This window comes from Semicossyphus pulcher, unplaced genomic scaffold, assembly GCF_022749685.1.
Source record: "Semicossyphus pulcher isolate SPU_LCO1_2020_fin unplaced genomic scaffold, fSemPul1.0.p SCAF_23, whole genome shotgun sequence".
In the NCBI taxonomy this organism is placed as follows: domain Eukaryota; kingdom Metazoa; phylum Chordata; class Actinopteri; order Labriformes; family Labridae; genus Semicossyphus; species Semicossyphus pulcher.
The window spans coordinates 15925810-15944404 of record NW_027211697.1 but is presented as its reverse complement, the minus strand read 5'-3'; the positions used below and the strand labels follow the sequence as shown (position 1 = coordinate 15944404).

At 42.4% G+C, this 18595-nt stretch overlaps 2 protein-coding genes across 2 annotated transcripts; both read left to right on the top strand.

Moving 5' to 3' along the window:
• The first annotated feature begins 3961 nt into the window (after positions 1-3961).
• gdpd3a (glycerophosphodiester phosphodiesterase domain containing 3a) lies at positions 3962-11242 on the top strand. Its single transcript, XM_069674849.1, has 10 exons — positions 3962-4432; positions 5446-5488; positions 5724-5859; positions 7296-7341; positions 7492-7610; positions 7937-8026; positions 8163-8296; positions 8836-8895; positions 9056-9107; positions 9594-11242. Exons 1-10 carry the CDS (start codon positions 4285-4287, stop codon positions 9720-9722), a joined length of 957 nt encoding a protein of 318 aa, XP_069530950.1. The 5' UTR covers positions 3962-4284; the 3' UTR covers positions 9723-11242.
• Positions 11243-12570: 1328 nt separating this feature from the next.
• Positions 12571-17578, top strand: ypel3 (yippee-like 3). Its single transcript, XM_069674870.1, has 5 exons — positions 12571-12869; positions 14458-14576; positions 14820-14863; positions 15412-15520; positions 16469-17578. Exons 2-5 carry the CDS (start codon positions 14460-14462, stop codon positions 16556-16558), a joined length of 360 nt encoding a protein of 119 aa, XP_069530971.1. The 5' UTR covers positions 12571-12869; positions 14458-14459; the 3' UTR covers positions 16559-17578.
• Positions 17579-18595: the final 1017 nt, after the last annotated feature.

Genomic DNA, 18595 nt, shown 5'->3' with positions numbered 1-18595 from the left:
AATTATTTAAAACGAGCAGAGACGCAAAACAACCACAACAAGTCAAATCAAACAAAAACAGCTGAGATGTTAAAACACGCTCAAACTGACTCACAAAGAGACCAAACAAACTGAATATTGCAAAAGAAACTGGATTCCTCTAACGAAGCTCAGCAGAACACGGATCATTGATTGTCCTGGATCATGGTGACGGGTACAGACACGCCTCACACCTGCAGACTCCGTCTATCACTGATGACAGTTGCTCCACTCATCACTGCACCTCATATGAAGAGGTTGGTTGGGAAACTCACCTTGGGAACAGTAAGACGTGACAGACGTTGGTTTTTATTTATTTATAAAGCTTTAAGTGGAAACATGCCGTCGTATCTCACCTCCTCCTCAGACCGGTCCATCAGTCCCTCAGCATGTTGCAGTAACTGATGATGCTGAAGTCCCACAGGCAGACACAGTCACAGCCTCTCTGCTGCATTCACATCCAACACTTTACAACATACAACTGGGTCAATTTAGAACTAGGATTACAAACCACTCTGTCCTTGTGTGTAACTGTTTTTGTATGTATTCTGTTTGTTAAGAGAAGATAAGATTTAAGACTTCATTGATCCCCATTGGGGGACATTCACTTGCTCAAACTGAAGGACAGAGTAAAACCAGCGATGGGTAAAAAATATATGGTTGATGATAAGTGAACTATTGCATGATAACAATTAAATGAGAAGTCATTGCACAGACATAAATGCACGGTATACCAAATATCTTTCAGTCAGACAGCTCACAGACAGAACACAGCTTGTGTTTGGCGTCTCTGCTCCGACCTCGTCACTCCTCGCAGATTTATTTCACATGCAGAAGTTGAGGAGTGATGAGATGATATCTTAAACCCTCTATTCGGAGCCTGCAGGTGGATGCTGGGTGGTGGTGGGGCTGAGAGTAAGAGCGCAGTGCTGGTGCAGGGCAGCGACGGCAACGACAGAGCAGAGGGAGAGACGGGAAATCCTGCAGCTTAAATAAACCGCAAAATGAGAGGAAGTGTTGTCAGGTGATGTGGAAGTGATGCATATCAGTTATTAAATCAGTGCAGCTCGAGTTGTCTGCCTGAACTAGCTCGCAGGCGTCGCCCCACACCATATAAATATGGTTATACTATGATAATATATTACAGGTGTGCAGTTGTTGAACTCTTGACTCAATGATTCCTCGAGATTTAAATAAAGGTTGAACGAGACATAAAATGACACAAACACATAAAATGATGTAAAACCACCACAGAGACAAAAAATAACCACAAAGTTTCGTCAAACAAACTTTAAAAAAGCTCAGAAACAACTGAGACATTGAAAAATGATGATATTGATTGTTACTGTGGAAACGCAGTCCAGCAGGTGAGTCCTTCTGTCGGGGACACATGGAAACATGGCTCTTAGTTTTGAGCCAGCCAGGACGTTATGAAACTTTCATTAGAATCATCTCAGGTCATAATGACTGTATCATTGTGAAACTGGACCCAGAGGTAACCTTTAAGAGAGTCATGGGAACAAACCAAAGTGTGTGTCCCCTGGGCATGAGACATAACCTGCTCTACCTGCTGCGCAGCGTTCCCCTCGTCCTTCCTGACATGTCTGAGCACAGATTCCCATCTTTCCCAGAGTCTCTGGATGTGACTGGAAAGACGGAAAACATGTCTGCTCGTAAATCCACAACCTGTCTGCAGGCCGGGATGACACAGAAACACCTGGAACACGTCACCTGGGTTTTCTCACAGTTTGAGTCTCAACCTGTGAAAGAGAGAAAGAGCTGGAGTGAGGCTGCAGCGTCGCTGTGAATGGAGTCCTCTGTTGTGGTGAAAAGCAGCGTTTCAGAGCGGCTCGGCCTGTCGCTGCTTTGTTCCTCACATTCCTGCTTCGCTGTAGAAGCTCAACAATAGAGCACAACAGTCTGCTGACGTTGTACTGTGTGTGTACATGTGTGTGTGTGTCTGCAGACCTGAAGCTGTGTGTGTACATGTGTGTGTGCCTGCAGACCTGAAGCTGTGTTTAAATGTGTGTGTGTCTGCAGACCTGAAGCTGTGTGTGTACATGTGTGTGTGTGTCTGCAGACCTGAAGCTGTGTGTGTACATGTGTGTGTGTGTCTGCAGAACTGAAGCTGTGTGTTTTCATGTGTGTGTGTCTGCAGACATGAAGCTGTGTTTAAATGTGTGTGTGTCTGCAGACCTGAAGCTGTGTGTGTACATGTGTGTGTGTGTCTGCAGAACTGAAGCTGTGTGTGTACATGTGTGTGTGTGTCTGCAGACCTGAAGCTGTGTGTGTACATGTGTGTGTGTCTGCAGACCTGAAGCTGTGTTTAAATGTGTGTGTGTCTGCAGACCTGAAGCTGTGTGTGTACATGTGTGTGTGTGTCTGCAGAACTGAAGCTGTGTGTGTACATGTGTGTGTGTCTGCAGACCTGAAGCTGTGTTTAAATGTGTGTGTGTCTGCAGACCTGAAGCTGTGTGTGTACATGTGTGTGTGTCTGCAGACCTGAAGCTGTGTTTAAATGTGTGTGTGTCTGCAGACCTGAAGCTGTGTGTGTACATGTGTGTGTGTGTCTGCAGACCTGAAGCTGTGTGTGTACATGTGTGTGTGTCTGCAGACCTGAAGCTGTGTGTGTACATGTGTGTGTGTCTGCAGAACTGAAGCTGTGTGTGTACATGTGTGTGTGTCTGCAGACCTGAAGCTGTGTGTGTGTGTGTGTGTGTCTGCAGACCTGAAGCTGTGTGTTTAAATGTGTGTGTGTCTGCAGACATGAAGCTGTGTGTTTAAATGTGTGTGTGTCTGCAGACCTGAAGCTGTGTGTTTAAATGTGTGTGTGTCTGCAGACATGAAGCTGTGTGTTTAAATGTGTGTGTGTGTGTGTGTGTGTGTGTGTCTGCAGACTTGAAGCTGTGTGTTTAAATGTGTGTGTGTGTCTGCAGACCTGAAGCTGTGTGTTTAAATGTGTGTGTGTGTGTGTGTGTGTGTGTGTGTGTGTGTGTGTGTGTGTGTGCAGACGTGAAGCTGTGTTTAAATGTGTGTGTGTGTGTGTGTGTGTGTGTGTGTGTGTGTGTGTGTGTGTGTGTGTGCAGACGTGAAGCTGTGTTTAAATGTGTGTGTGTGTGTGTGTGTCTGTGTGTGTGTGTGTGCAGACGTGAAGCTGTGTTCATATTTCTGGGTCAGAGTTGACTTTACATTCCTCGTCTCACCACATCCCTTTTGTCAAACACACACAGGATAATATAAACGTTCTGTGTCACCTGAAGTGTAGACGAGCTGAAGCAGCTAACGTGCTAATGTTCCCTCCTGTTGTACCTCCTGTGAGTTCTTGTGTTCTGTATCTTTGCTGCAGAACGTCATAATCCAAATGAGACTTCTTTGTTGTTTAGAGAGGAGAAACGCAGGAAGAGGGGGCAAAGGGAGTTCATAGAAAGCACCACAGAAGAAGAAATTAACGAGGAGGGGCAAAATAACCATAAAATGAAAATATAACATTGTGCAAGAAAATATAAACAGACTTTAAGAACTACGGGATGCATTAGAATAATAAACTAGCTAAATAAATACACCTGTTGAATTGTACGAGGAGGAGAGGGGAGGGGGCAGATGGGGTTCAAAGAAGGCACCACAGAAGAAGAAACGGAGGAGGAGGGGCTCTGAACTTCTAAGAACTTCTGAACTTGTTCATCCTGAAGTTCAGAGGTCGTCTCAGTCAAATATAAACTCTAACCAGATCATGTAAGTGTAATTACAACGACATGACAGAAATATTTAAAGGTACAAATGATCCTGTGGCACAAACAATGAAGCACAATAAAAGAAATCCTCTGGCACACGAGCAACGCACAGGTATGACACACACACACACACAAAGGCATCCAGGCTGAACAACAGACAGAGAGATAGTATTGCCACAGGCAGGGGAGAGGCCAGAGAGAGAGAGAGAGAGAGAGAGAGAGAGAGAGAGAGAGGTGAGCTGCAGGTTACGAGCTGGTGCTTCATTAACAGATTTTTACAGCTCTGAACGTTTCAGGAGACTTCAAGTGACGAAGACGGACATTTTCTTTCAGTCTCACCTGTTTGTCCAGATTTTTCTTGATTTCCAGTGAAGACGGAGAAAAGCTTGTCTCCAGTCGGGCTGCTGGATCTGCTCTCTTCTCCTTGGAAACATTCACAGGATTGTGTTGGATCTTCATTCAGGGTTTTTTCACCTTCTGTTGCCTGGTTTGGTTCGTGATCCTTCAGAGACTCAGGAGCTCACTGGATGTTTGTATGAGGAGGATGAGCAGCTTCCTGTTCTTCATCCTCCCCGCTCTGGGTGGATACGCTCTCACCTCGGTGTACCTGCTGAAGAACCCGCTCATTCTGCACAGGAGGAAACGCACGGCCTTCTACTGCACACACATCTCACACAGAGGAGGTAAGAGGAGGTGGCAGGAGCGTGGAGGAGCCGTGATGAGTGTCAGTCAATATTCAGAAGCCTTAGCTGTCTCCTAAAACACTGAATAATGAATGTTGTAGGGCTGTCTGCGTATTTGGTGAGAATTTACCCGATGTAGTATCCCACAATGCATCTTGAAAAGTAGTGCACAAGTGATGGTCTCTAACCCAGCACTTTATGAATCATCATGCACTGGGCTGAAAGAAAAGAAACAGCAGTTAAGCGTAAAAAAAGTGACATTAAAAAATGTCCACATTGACTGATTTCCGACATCATTCTTGGCATTCCGTTGCCGCCATGTTGGTTTTTTGGAGCCAAAGGTGACCTTATTTGGACGAGAGGTGAAGCTGGAGAGGAGCGAGGGGTTAGCAAATGCTAAGTTATCAAAGCTGTGTCCGTGGCTAATTCGTTAGCTGGTGAATGAGCTGGTTTGCCCTCGTTTTTTTCCATCACGACGGCCGCCACAAATAAATCGATGTATGACGAACACTAAGCGAGATAAGCCAGGTATGCTGTCAGACGTGTTGGACGGACTGACAGATTATCTGTCTGATATTTACATTAACAAAAGGCTCCAGCAGCACAAACACGGCCCAGAGGTTACGTTCAGTAACTGAATTAGCTGAGGTGACACCTAGCAGACAGCTAGCAGCTCCCAGCTGTCACTCAAAGAGGCCACGCCCCTAATGAAGCATCCCTTTAAGCCTTAATATAATGTAAACAGGTGAGCTATATAAAGATTCTCCCCGTACAGTTGTCATGAAGAGAGAAATGAGCTATAGAGACCCAAACTGTTTTTTGTACCAGGCTGTAAACATGTTTATTTCTGCTGTAAAGTTTAACATGGGGCTCTATGGGGACTGACTCACTGCTGGAGGCAGCCTCAAGTGGACACCAGAGGAACTGCAGCTTTTTGGCACTTCAGCTTTAGGGCTGGTTGCTTCTTGAATTTACAGACTTTCACGACCCCTGACCCCTGTGTTTGTCCGCAGGATGTGGAGAGAGGATAGAGAGCACGATGGAGGCGTTCACACAGTGAGTATTAAACTTCAGAGACGAGCTCCAGCTGCTCTCAGATCAGGAAACAGATTACATCCAGCGTCTGGTTTCACTTCCTTGCTTTCAAGATCAATAAAGGATCAAACACACTTTGAGTTTTATTGAAGTGAAGTCTTTATAATAATATAACAAACATATATTGTACTTGTCTGTTTGACCCTGAACGTCTCACTGTTTCATCTTCCCTCCACCTGTACCTGTCTGCCTGCAGTGCGGTGGATCAGGGCACACAGATGCTGGAGCTCGACTGTCACCTGACGCATGACGGACACGTGGTGGTGTCACATGATGAGAACCTGCAGAGGCAGACCGGCCACGACGTCACCATCTCCTCACTCAAACTACAGGTGAGAGGTCAAAGGTCACAAGGTCACACTTTACATTACAGAACATGCATTTGTAATATGACTATTCCCCTATATGCAAGGTGAGTTCACCTGCAAATATTGACTTAAAGCTTCCATGACATGCCTCTGAGCCGCGTGTCGCACATATTCGCTGATCAGAGTAAAAGAGTGCAGTGTGTTCTTTTTACCACTTTAGGAGTTCCTCAAGGTTCAGTATTGGGTCCTCTCTTATTCAGATTCTAATCTTTACAATATTAAACTCTTATTATCAAACTATGATGCCAAACTTTAGCTGTGTCCCAATTCAGGGGCTGCATCCTCCAAAGGACGTATTTCAAGGCCGATTGCGTCACAGCGGCGTGTCGCATTTCGAAGGCTCTGTCAGATGCGGCCGACAAATGCGTCCTCCTTTTCCCGGGGCGCAAAGGATCCATCGAGGGGCATTCTTTGTGGCCCAACATATCACGAGATTCATTGCGCGTCAATTCGAACTCTTAAACGGCCGAGGAATACACTTTAAATATCTAACTTTTTAGTTTCAACTCAATCAAATAGCTAGAGATACAAATGTTGAAAATAACGAAGGGGGCCTTAAAACTTCAATTTATCTGTAAAATAATAGAATAAAATAAAAGTTAAGTGACGTTAGTTATGCCTGCTAGCTACCTGTTGCTAGGCGACAGGAGTAGCATCTGGTGAAGCAAGGTTATGGGCGGGAGCAGCTGGTGATGCAAACAGGAAATCCTCTGTAGACCGGACCGTCTCACTGCAGTTTGGTCTTATCGTCTACACAGGCTACGAATGACTCGAATGACTCATCCTCCGTGGACCGCGTCCTTTGAAGGATGCAGCTCTCTAACTGAGCCACAGCTTTCATCTGGAAGATATGGTTCTGAATTGCTTTGCAGATGCTGCACAGTCACCGCGCTGAATTCTACAACAAGCCTTTCACAAGCTGCGTGATGTCCTTTTTAATATGGAATTAGTGTTGAATGTAAACGAGACTAAATACATGCTCTTCACTAGAGTTTACATGTTACAGGTATAACCTGGAAGATTTGCATGTAAATAAATGTCTGTTAAGTCTCCATCTATCGCCGAATGAGGTCACACAATGGTGACTGAGCCGATGGCCCACTGATGAAAGCCTTTGCATCTGCAGTATATAGTATTATTATGGACTGGGTGTCTGTGGCGGCGCCCAGTTAGTGACGCGTTTTCCATCAGCCAGCAGTGGTTGGTCTGCCAGAGAGGGTAGGCGGAGCTAAGCGGCTGCTTTTCCGCTCTCTGCAAGTGTTGCGAGTAAACAGTAATCTACTATGGCTGAACAAACAAAGAAAAGATGGATGACTACAGATACATCCCAAAATGGCTGAATATAATATCATAATAACAATTACATGATAATCAGAATGTCTCCATATTTCTTCTTTCAGGACCTTCCTCCGTACAAGGAGAGGCTGGAGGTGACATTTTATGCAGGTGAGCATCTCCTCTCATCCTGTAACTTTCAATCATGAACAAACATTTAATGAAGAAGTAGGTCAGTACGTGTGTGTGTGTGTGTGTGTGTGTGTGTGTGTTTATACTGTTTTATTGTCCTCATATTGTTGTCACCCCTCCCTCCTGCAGGTCGCTTCAGCAGCGGTGCAGACAGGAAGTTCGCTCTGCTGGAGGATTTGTTCAGGAAGTTCCCCGAGATGCCCGTCAGCATCGAGATCAAAGAAAACAACAGTCAGCTGATAGAAAAGGTTCAGTACACCCAAAAACATCCCCGTTTCCTCCAGCTGGTGCAGAATGCTGCAGCTTTGAACCACGTTAAAGACCTGAGACATTCAGACTAAACTCTTTTCTCTCTTCCAAAGTCACTGAGATCACACTTCTCAAAATACATTTACACAAAGCAACTTTTAATTCTTAAATCCGATGCTTATTTTCTTTTGTTGGTTTGCTTTATTTATTGTCTTGTTTTTACATCCACATTTGAAAAGCTCCGCAGTTATTTCCTTGGCAACTGACACTTTCTCTTCGTGCATGTTTAACACTGTTATCTTTGTTATTACACCTGTGTGTGCAGGTGTCTGACTTGGTGAAACGCTACAACAGAGAGGAGATCACAGTCTGGGCCACAGTGAACTCCAGGATCATGAAGAAATGTCACAGAACGGTAAAGTCACCACCAGGGGGAGACAAAGCTGCAGAATTCACAGGCACCGTGACGTGTTTGCCTCTTAGAGAACAGTTGAACCTTCGAACAGGTGAAATGAACCTGTACACTGTAACTGAAACTCCCTCTCCTGCAGAACGGCTCCATGCCGTACAGCTTCACGGTGAGCCGAGGCCTCCTGCTGCTGCTGCTCTTCTACAGCGGCCTGCTGCCCTTTGTGCCCCTGGGAGAGAGTTTACTGCAGTTCTACCTGCCGCGCATCATCAACAGGTGAGGGAGTGTTTTACATCTGGTGTCGTCCTCTGACATTTCTTATCTAATCTTATGTTCGGTGTAAGATTTTATGTGTTTATTACTCTTCACTGCTGAGTGCATAAACACAGAACAGAGGCGGAGACGTGGTGAGAAGTTATTAAAGGACCAGACATTAAAACAATAACATGGATCAACATGAATAATAAAACTACTGTTTACACTTTTCTGAAACACCAGACGTAGAATAAGAACATATGACAACAGCTGGACAACAGGCAACAACACCCTGGAGATGAAATAAAACAAATATTAGGAAAGAAAACACAGAACCGCTGCAGTAATGACACAAACAAACACACAAAGATGGTTACTCAGACTGTTTGTTCAGGGCGTGTGTGTCTGTGTTTGCAAACGTGCAAAGACATAAAGCACAAAAAATACAATAAGCAGGACAGAGGATTAAAAGATGTTGATACTGAATCATTAAACTCTAAACTAAAAATAAAAGAAATAAATGAGCTGATGTTGTTTCTCTGTGTGTCTCTTTGCTGCAGGACGTTCATCCCTAAGAAGCGAATCCTGAGGAACGAGCTGATCGTCTCTCTGTTAGAGAAGTGAGTGAAGCTACAGCTCACCTGTCACCTGAGTGTACGAACATAACATGGTCATTAGGAAGTCAAATATGTGAGAGTACAGGGAGTAATGCTTTCATGCAGAATGACAGTATTCTAAGCTACAGTGTTTCTGATATATTCGCTCCTGCTGTCGCTCCAGAGTCACGATGAGGAAGAGTCTCTTTGATCACCTCGCAGCCCGAGGAATTCAGGTATGAAACCATTGTTTTACTTCTTTACACTTCCTCACGTGTAGCTGCTTTTGCTCAACGTTTTTAATAAGTCAGAGTGTAGTGGTTTATTTCTCCCCAAATATTTTAAAACTACATATATAAACTACAGTACTGACTCGTACAGCCACAAACTAGGTCGCTAGTTTTCTCACAGCTTCATTATAAGCTACTCGGTTAGTTTGCTTTGTCGTAGTTTGACCACAGGTGTGCAAGAAGCTCTGAACCGTCGTCTTCACTCCACCTGTGCACAAACTAAACCTGCATGAAGAGTGTTTGCTTGTGCAAACTTGTGCATGATACTGTTGGGTCGTTCAATGCATAACAAACATAATAATCTATGACCTCTGCTTCTGTTTGGTTTGTAATAATCTTAATTTTTTTTTAAATAGTTACTAAATTTATCCCATTTTCCTCTGGGACCCTGAACACATCGTCAACGCTGACTGCTCTATCTGTTACCTGCAGGTTCATTTGTTTGTGTGTAATGAGGATGAAGACATAAAGGCTGCGTTTGACGTCGGGGCCACGGGGGTGATGACCGACTATCCCGCTCTTCTGTCGAACTACCTGTGCAGGAACAGACGTCAGGAGTGATCAACACATCAACACAGCGATCAGATCAAACTCAGGAAAAGGCAGCTTCGACGAATGAGAAGAAAAAGACTGTAAACGAGAAGAAGTGTGAGACTCCTTCCTTTGACTGTGACGAGATTAGTGGAACAGTTCACATGCAGAGGGAACAAAACTGTCTTTAATCTCAGTCCTCAATCACTGTCAATACAATACAATGCAATCAGTTCATTATGCGTCCAGACACAGTTTATAGAACAGTCACTAGTTTCTCTCTGCAACAAATCCAACCGAGCAGGAGGGACTTATTTTTTAGTGGAACGGGAAGAACAGCTTGCTGTGTTGGAGCCCTCAGGTGTCCTTGGCGTGTTGGAGCCCTCAGGTGGGCTCAGTCTGCAGCAGAACAGCTTCTTGTGTCGGTCTGAAGCAGATATTCACGCTGATGGAAAGTTCAATGACTGTAGTGTTAGTGTTAGTTACGTCTCCTCTCGCCGTTCCTCCTCTACTCTGCTACTCAGTAACAGAGCGCTGCAGGAGCCCCATTTGTCCACAGAGCTGTCAATCATGAGGCCACACCCCCTTTTTACAGCATCAAATAACTAATTAAAAGTAAACTGGTCAGAAAAATGAACACTTGGACATAAATCAGCTTAGCACAGAGAGGGTTTGGCTTCACTTTAGGGAGCTGTCATGTCGGCCATCTTTTTATAGTGTGTGTTTCTGCAAACTGCAAATTCAACTTTTGGGTTTGCAAACAAATGAATGATGTGCTGTAATACTCACTCTAATCAACATGTATTTTACTTGCCATGATTTTTTTTTCATGCGGTGTCGATGGTTCTTTGAAATCTTTCTTTGCTTGCAGAGTCGAATCTTTTGACACAAAACACAAAAGGAACCTCATGAGAGACAAATGTCTCTGATGTTGTTAATGTGACTGTTTGTGTTTGCTGGAGAGATAATACTGTTTTAAACTGACTGAGTGAATTATAAAGGAAGTCTGCCTTTGATAATTAACACTTAACAATAACAATAACAATAACTTTAATTTGGATGAATAATTGAAAGACTTTTCTGTGAGTCTGAGCCTTATGGATGATTTCTGTATTTGTTTTGATGATTGAAACAGGATGTTGGGATTAAAAAGATTGATAAGATAAGATTGATTAGATTGATTCATGTTCGCTGTAGTTTTATTTTATTTCCCTCCTCAGTCTGTGAAAGTGAAGTTCAGTGTTTGTAGCTGAGTTGATGTTTAACCAGCTGCAATGAGTCACCTGACATCCTCGTGATAAGAGAGCAAGCGTGACTCTGTTTTGACTGTGACTGAAGTTATTTCTGATTTTATTTATCAGTTTAAGGAAGAAATAATTTATCTTTAACAACTTTGCTTTAGTATTTTTATTTCTATATTTACTTTGTTGAAGTATCACAAAGAAAAGAACACAACAGTAAACATGAAAGTAAAGAAAGCTGCACTTAAACCATAAAAAATATCTAGGCTGTGTTGTGCGTATGTGTGTGAATAAAATCTACTTTAAATGCAGGTGTAGAAAAGGAGCGTTTGCATGTGCAGTAAGCCTCACCTGTGTCCTTATTTTCCCAGGCTGCGTTCAAAGTCCGGCCACGCTGCTGATAATAATCAACCACTCTGTTGTAGAAACAAAGGCTGTATTTTTCTGCCCTGCTTGGCCGTGTCCTGCCGTGTGACAAGTGGGTTAATGGAAAATAAGTGGATCAGAGCAAAGAGCAAAGGTTTGAATTAGTGACCCGGCAGAGAAATGAGTCTCCTGTGATCACAAACAGAGCCGGAGCTATATTCATGAAACAGAAAGCATGATCAGTCACATTTCTGGTTATGTAGTCAGATTATTGACATTGACAGGGGGGTTAAGATTCACATTTTTCACATGTTGGGACTTAATATCCTTATTTATATACCTGGAGGGGCAATTAAAACTTTTCAAAGCCAAAGAACTGAAACTTTGTCTCTGAATGTAAACTGAATATATTTAGGCTTTAGACTGTTTAGTAGAAAAACAACACATATAAGGACGGCTTCTTCTTTTATTATCTAACATCTCATCTGGGTTTTATTTCCCATTAATTATGGAGTTTTATCCTCTTTTTATGTTCGTTCTTCCTTTCTATTTTCATGGTGAGCACTCGGTGCATGAACTGTCCTCAATGCACTTCATGCTGTTGTGCAAGTAATTTTTATAAACCAAATGATTACAAAGAGCCAATAATCAACAGATCAGACAGCCCTGCTTTTCCAACAACATGTACGTACTATAATGTCGGAAGATAAAAAGTATAGAAAAACTACATGAAGAGTAACATTTCTCATTAAAATGTAAACCCTATTTATTAGACTGTGAAAATATTTAGCAGACTTTGTTTAGGGGAAAGTAAAATAAGGACATTGAGGAAATTTGGACCTCCTGCCTACAACATACCAGCTGAAGAGGAAAGGAAACATTCAGTCTAAAATTAGAAAAGGAAACAAATCAAGAAACCACAACAACATGGACACCTCCCTGCACTTCCTGTCTTAGAATATCAAACTATACTAAAACACTTCCCTTATCTTTCACAAAACCACAAACACTTGCTCTCACAGTGTATACATGTGGTCAGTTTGCGTCCAGTGTGAAGGACTTTTATCCCAGATCCCCCAGCAGGATGTGATAACCCACTAACAGCGTTTATAAGACAACTGATACAGGGCCATACAGGGCTCATGTGAAGTCAAATCTGATTGGTTGACCCACATTCTAAACGTCACCGCCGCCTCTGATTGGTCGACAGGGTTTGTTTTGCACTCTGTAGACTTCCTCCTCTGCGTGTTTTCATAAACAAACCACATTTTTCTCCCGCCGGTGCCGCAGCTCGGTCCTCCTGCTGTCAGCCTGCCAGCATTGTCAGATCCAGCACCTGATTTTTGACGAAGGCCGCGGTGGAGAAACGTTTAAAGCTGGTTCATATTTAAAAAAAGAGCCGCGGGTAAACAGAGGCTGTCTATCTTTATTGTCCGACCCGCCGCCAGCGCGTGGCCGACCGTTGGACCGAGCCTACCTGTACACCACATACCTGCTTTTGTTTGATGGTTTTGAGCTGTCACTCATATTGGTCCGTTTTGTAGACTTAAATAAGCTTCTGTATTTTCAGGTGAGTCGACAAACACCGGGGAATATCCTGCAATGCGCATCTGAGCTTCTGTTAGCTATTGTTTGTTGTGACAGCGGAGCTAGCCCGCTAGCTAACACGCAAGCTAGGTCAGAGCTATTAACCGACTTCTGTTGCAGCTAACAGATGTATTAGGCCGTTTGTGTCGTTATTCAGTGACTGACAGAGGGTTACCTGCGTGTTAGTGTGCTGAATTGTGGATTGCATCTAATACAGCGAGGGTTGACCCTGCATTCACGTGCTCCTTGGAGGTCCCAGGTTGGGTAGTCGTTCTTCTGACGGTGACTGCTTTTATGTGGTTATGTGAAAACAGCATAGAAGACATGTTATAATTTTTGGACCAGATTAATGCGAACGTGAACAGCAACTCATTGTTACAAATTAACACCATATAAGGAACAACAAATGAGCCAACGCTGCCATGCAGTGCGTGGATAAATGCAACGTATTTTGCCATCAAACCAACATGTTTTTCGTCCGGGCATCTCGTGTACCTAAGTGTCTCCTACTTTCCGAGTTGTCTAACTTGAAGAAACCTTCACGTGTATTTTACTACTTGCAAACACGTTTTCCTATTATTCCCACAGCACGTGAATTCAGGGTGTGCAAACTATTCCGAACCAGGAAGAAAGCTGCTGTTGGTAAACTCTGTCCTAACCTGTCTGCCAGCTTGAGACTCAATTAATTCTGTTAATCTACAACAATGCACGCTTTTTCAAATGTTACTTTGACTAAATGTCAGTCTGCACACTGACAATAAGAAGATACATGATTAGCACATTGTTTTTCAGGACTGCAATTAAGGTATTTTGATATAAAGGCTAAATGGTGAGCTACGAGGATAAGAAGCAGGGTTTATGTCAAGAAGATTTACAAATACAACTTTTTAGAATAATCAACAATGAAAATAATATAATAATGAATATACAGGATATGTACAGTATATCTATTTTTAAATTGCAATGAATGAGTTTTACACTTGCATGTGCAAGATATTACTAAGAAAGTGTGCAAACTCAAAGTTTGGGTTTCCTACATTAACATAATCAGGAAGTTGAAATAGACTGCGTCCTAAATCGTCTTTGCTCTTTCTGGTGCAAATAGGCTTCTTCAATCATTGAACCTGGTCAGTAAAGTGTCAGACCTGGTTGTTACCTTAAGGTACCGTAAAGGTAATGTTATAAGTTTTACTTTGATAGAAACAAAATGGAAAAGGATTATTTTAGATGTGACCAGCCAATAGTTTGTGAATACTTGGCTGACGTGCTAAATTGATTTCCAAACTTACTTTTAATCTGACCAGCTGATTGTGTCACTATCAGTGTATTTATGTAGGTCAGGTTATGTGGGGTGAAATATTTGCAGCTTTATTGCTCTTGTCAGATACGTTGAAAGCTGATAGAGAACCTGTGTGTGTCAAATGTCCTGAACTTGACTGATAGTGGTTAAATTAAATTAAAAAAATATCCTTCATGTGGTTAACTATTGGGTCTTAGGAGTTGTAGCCTGTATGCTAACATCACTCACTCATGCACAACAGTTTACCACCATCCTGCTTCCTCCTCCTCAGACATGGTGAAGCTGACAAAGGCCAAGACATTCCAGGCCTACCTGGACTCCTGCCACCGTCGCTACAGCTGTGTGCACTGCCGCGCCCACCTGGCCAACCATGACGATCTGATCTCCAAGGTGAGTTAGCTGCCTGCCGCCCTGTGTTGTTAATAATTATCTCATAACAAAGCCTCATGGCTCTCACGTAGCTTCCAAAGTAGATAAACTGGAAAAACTGGACCGACCTCAAACAAATGGGAGATCTCCCAAAGTTATACAACATTCTGGAGACATTATGTAAAGAACGGAAATTATAATAAATCTGATGTCGTGTTTGATCCAAATTTTTATTTTGTCTGATGTTTCATCCGTGTCTTCTAGTCTTTCCAAGGCAGCCAGGGCCGAGCCTACCTCTTCAACTCTGTGTGAGTATTTCTTTTGAAAGAAAGCCCGTCTGTATAATCTGTTCATATTAGTGACGTCATGTTTTTTTGTGGTTCTTGGCAGCAGAAGTAACGATGGTGAACAATCTTTTTTGTCCCAGCATGTCATTTCTAAAACAGTTTGTTTTCCCTGGAAGCAGATTCCCAGTATCAGACGTGTTTGCACAAACCACAGTGTCAACAGATGATTAGATTTACTTTAGAGTGGACCTTGAAGTTGGCTGAGTTCACTTTCATCACGCTCCTGCTGCGTTAGTGGGTCAGAAAGACTCTCTGATGTGAATCCATCAGATAACTTCAGCACTTTAACTTTATTAGCATCTATTGGCTTTAAATGATGTTCTGTAAGGTTCCTTAGAAAGGCATCATTGCCACAACTGTTTCAAGAACAGAAGTAGTTCTGATGATGCAGAAAGGAGTTTCTTTACTGATCAGGGTGAACGCAGGCTCTTCCTGGTGATTAAATTACAGCGAAGCCGTCTGTGTGTCAGAGAGGAGCTGCTGTGTGACGACACTTTGTTCGCTCTCAGGGTGAACATCGGCTGTGGTCCTGCAGAGGAGAGGCTGCTGCTCACGGGGCTTCACGCTGTAGCCGACATCTACTGTGAAAACTGTCACACTACACTGGGCTGGAAATATGTAAGTGTTTAAGTAAGGCTCCCTGTGAAGAGGATGCTTAACCAGTTTCATGCCTAACAAAGGGGGTTAACATGGTTCCATCTATAAATACCTACAGTGTATCATCAGACTGAAGTGATTGCATCCTGATAGCATTTATATCTAAACATGTACTGTTGCGTATCAGTTAGATCCAGGGAGTTTCTTTTATTGCCTCGTTTCATAACCGAGTTTAGAGATAACTGCTGTGTCTGTGTGTGTTAATCATTCTTAGCTGGACGTGTTACTGAAAAGCAGAAGTCGTTATTCAACTTTGTCAGAGCAACATGACGCAAGAATCTGTTATTTTTGACCTCCAAAATGAGTCAAACTTTTCCTCCTGACTGGGTCATACTCTAACATTAACTCTCGTCCCGACTCTCACTCAGTCACTGTCTCTTTTTCTCTTTCCTGTCGATGCCGATCTTTTTGAAGATGTTTGCCTTCGAGGCTTTCTGGCACAAAACTTCTTGCCGGAGATATTAGAGATATCACCCGTGTAACTCAAGTTATGTAGTGCAAAAGCAGAATTTCACAGGGGATGGAGTTAGAATGAAAGATGCTCTTTTACGCTTTGTGTTCCATCAAAATGATTTCGAGGCTCCTAATTTATATCAAAATGTTGACATTGTGCTGCTCTAATGTCCTCACTATCAACAATCTGTATCTGCACTCAGTGTTGTGGTTCCCACCTCGTGTCTTTACAGGCGCACATAAGTTACCACAAACTACAGCTGATAAATGCATAAACTCCAAAGTGAAACCGTACCCAAAGTGAAAGTATAAATAACGCACAAACATTTCATAACGTTTTGGCAGATAACACTCGTATGAGAAGTTAGAAATAGCAGTGGTAGTAGATGATTACCAGAGTGTACAAGTCTGATATGAGACCTAATTTAACAACACTTGTGTGCCTCCCCTCTGCAGGAACAGGCCTTTGAGCTGAGTCAGAAGTACAAGGAGGGGAAGTTCATCATCGAGCTGTCCCACATGATAAAAGACAACGGCTGGGACTGAGAGGGAGACCTTCATCTTCTCCATGACTTTTTCAAAAGTTGCATCCCCCTCGTCTTCAAAGGGTTCCAGTGTAGCTTCCTCACCCCGCGTACGAGCCATCGCTGTGCCACACTTTCACTTCGTACGGCTTTGCCAAGAATAGCATGTGATGCCTTATCTTCTGTTCTTCATGTTCTTCCAGTGATCACAACAACACATTTGCTGATGTTTCTATCCCATTTGCTCGTTGTGCTGGGACATGGACTGAATGAGTGTAGGGTTTGTGTGTGAGAGACTGGGAGATGTAGTCACACGGACAGGTGTGTGCGTGTTGGGTTTTAAAGTGTTTGAGTGATGAAACCTTTATCAGCTGCCACTGAACGGCCCCGCTCTGTGGGGCCAGGGCACGTCAAATAATCTGACCTTACAAATCGGATGCAGTTATTTGGGTTTTCCTTTCAGTTTAAGGTGCACTTTTAGACATATCGGCCCAAACGGAGTTAAATATTTAGGCCTGTTTAACCTGTAGATCATTTCTGAGTGATGCAGAGGTTTGGGGAGCAGTGGGAGGTTTTGTTTTTTATCAGTGAAATTATGTTTTTTATATAAGACCAGCATTTTTTGCCAAATGCAATCAGGATGTTGAATCAGTGATGCTAAATCCTGCAAAAGTCTCCTACAAGAATTCTGAAATCTAGAGCCTGCTTGAATGTACACGTTTTATTGCGTGTGTGTGTGTGTGTGTGTGCGTGCGTGTGTCTTTAGCTGGATGCTTTTCAGATGCATTATTCTGGTGTTCATATGTAGAGTTTCCTCTGCACAGTCGGGATGGTGTCACTTTTACTTCATGCTGTTGAGATCCATCCCTCATGTGTTTGTGTACAGCCTTACACCGAGCCGCCCTTACACATACATTTACTCAGTCGTGTTAGAGCAGAGTGTGATTAGGATTATGTAGCATATTTATGGTGATTTTTATCGTCTGCTTCTTTCATTAAAGTGTATTATTTTAACCTAATCTTTCATTAAAATACAGTGTGTCTGTAACCTGCAGAGTCCACGTTTCTTTTGCTTGTCACGTGTTATTTTATAGGTGAAATATTGGCCCTGATTCAAACAGCACTCCTTTTTTTTGTATCTTGACTGCCTTAAATGAATCAAGGCTTTAGAACAGTATTTTTATTTCAAATTACAACTACAACTTTAAAGTATGATCACCAATTGAGAACTGATAATCCTCCACATCACTTTCTTCATCATGTTAACTTCCTTTTTACTGAATGATTGCTCATGGAGATGGTGTAATGTTAAGAACAAACAGATATTTATAAACAAGACATATGTATGCATCATTATCTGAAAAGTTTAAATAGATAGAAACTGAGGGGAAATTTTATCAACATTTTATACCGCATTTTTCCAGGTTGTCAAAAAAATAATAAAAGGCTACATTCATATAAACAGGAATCGCCCGAGTAAGAACAATGGTTCAGGTACAGTTTGAATTTATGATTAAAAAGTGTCATAAAGTTTGTTAGAAAGGAGTACATCCTTCAATCTGCCCCGACAGTCACTAAATCAACCAGCAGAGGGCGCTGTTGATACAATTAGACAGTACTGATACCAAATATTGCATTATAATCACTTACACTAAATACTATCAATGCGTTCTGCCTTTAGAAGCGCTTAGATTATTTAAACTTGTGGTGACTTTGTTGAAAAAATAGAAGACAAGAAGTGCCTGATTGCAATAAATACACCTCGCAACAAATGATGCCGACTAATACAACAGTCCGGCAATAAATACCGTCATAAAGGTGGTGATGTTTGGAATATTTTCACTAATCAGTAATAAACTTTACTCTAACAAACTTCTTAAAAAGTAAAACTTTTACTGACGTTTTCTGTTTAAACTATACAGCTTTGCAGAAAATAAAAAGTTAATTTTCTCGGACATAAGGTCAAAAATAACACATAATTTCTACAATCATCGACAGTTTGATTACAGCAAGATTTAAGCAGAAATATTAAACTTAATAGAAATTCTGATACAAACTC

Bases quoted from the DNA above. Each gene is read 5' to 3' on its own strand.
- gdpd3a (XM_069674849.1), top strand. From the start codon at position 4,285: ATGAGGAGGATGAGCAGCTTCCTGTTCTTCATCCTCCCCGCTCTGGGT. The intron at 5,489-5,723 runs GTGAGTATTAAA...GTCTGCCTGCAG, and splicing joins ACGATGGAGGCGTTCACACA to TGCGGTGGATCAGGGCACAC. The intron at 8,896-9,055 runs GTGAGTGAAGCT...CTGTCGCTCCAG, and splicing joins ATCGTCTCTCTGTTAGAGAA to AGTCACGATGAGGAAGAGTC.
- ypel3 (XM_069674870.1), top strand. From the start codon at position 14,460: ATGGTGAAGCTGACAAAGGCCAAGACATTCCAGGCCTACCTGGACTCC. The intron at 14,864-15,411 runs GTGAGTATTTCT...GTTCGCTCTCAG, and splicing joins GCCTACCTCTTCAACTCTGT to GGTGAACATCGGCTGTGGTC. The intron at 15,521-16,468 runs GTAAGTGTTTAA...TCCCCTCTGCAG, and splicing joins CTACACTGGGCTGGAAATAT to GAACAGGCCTTTGAGCTGAG.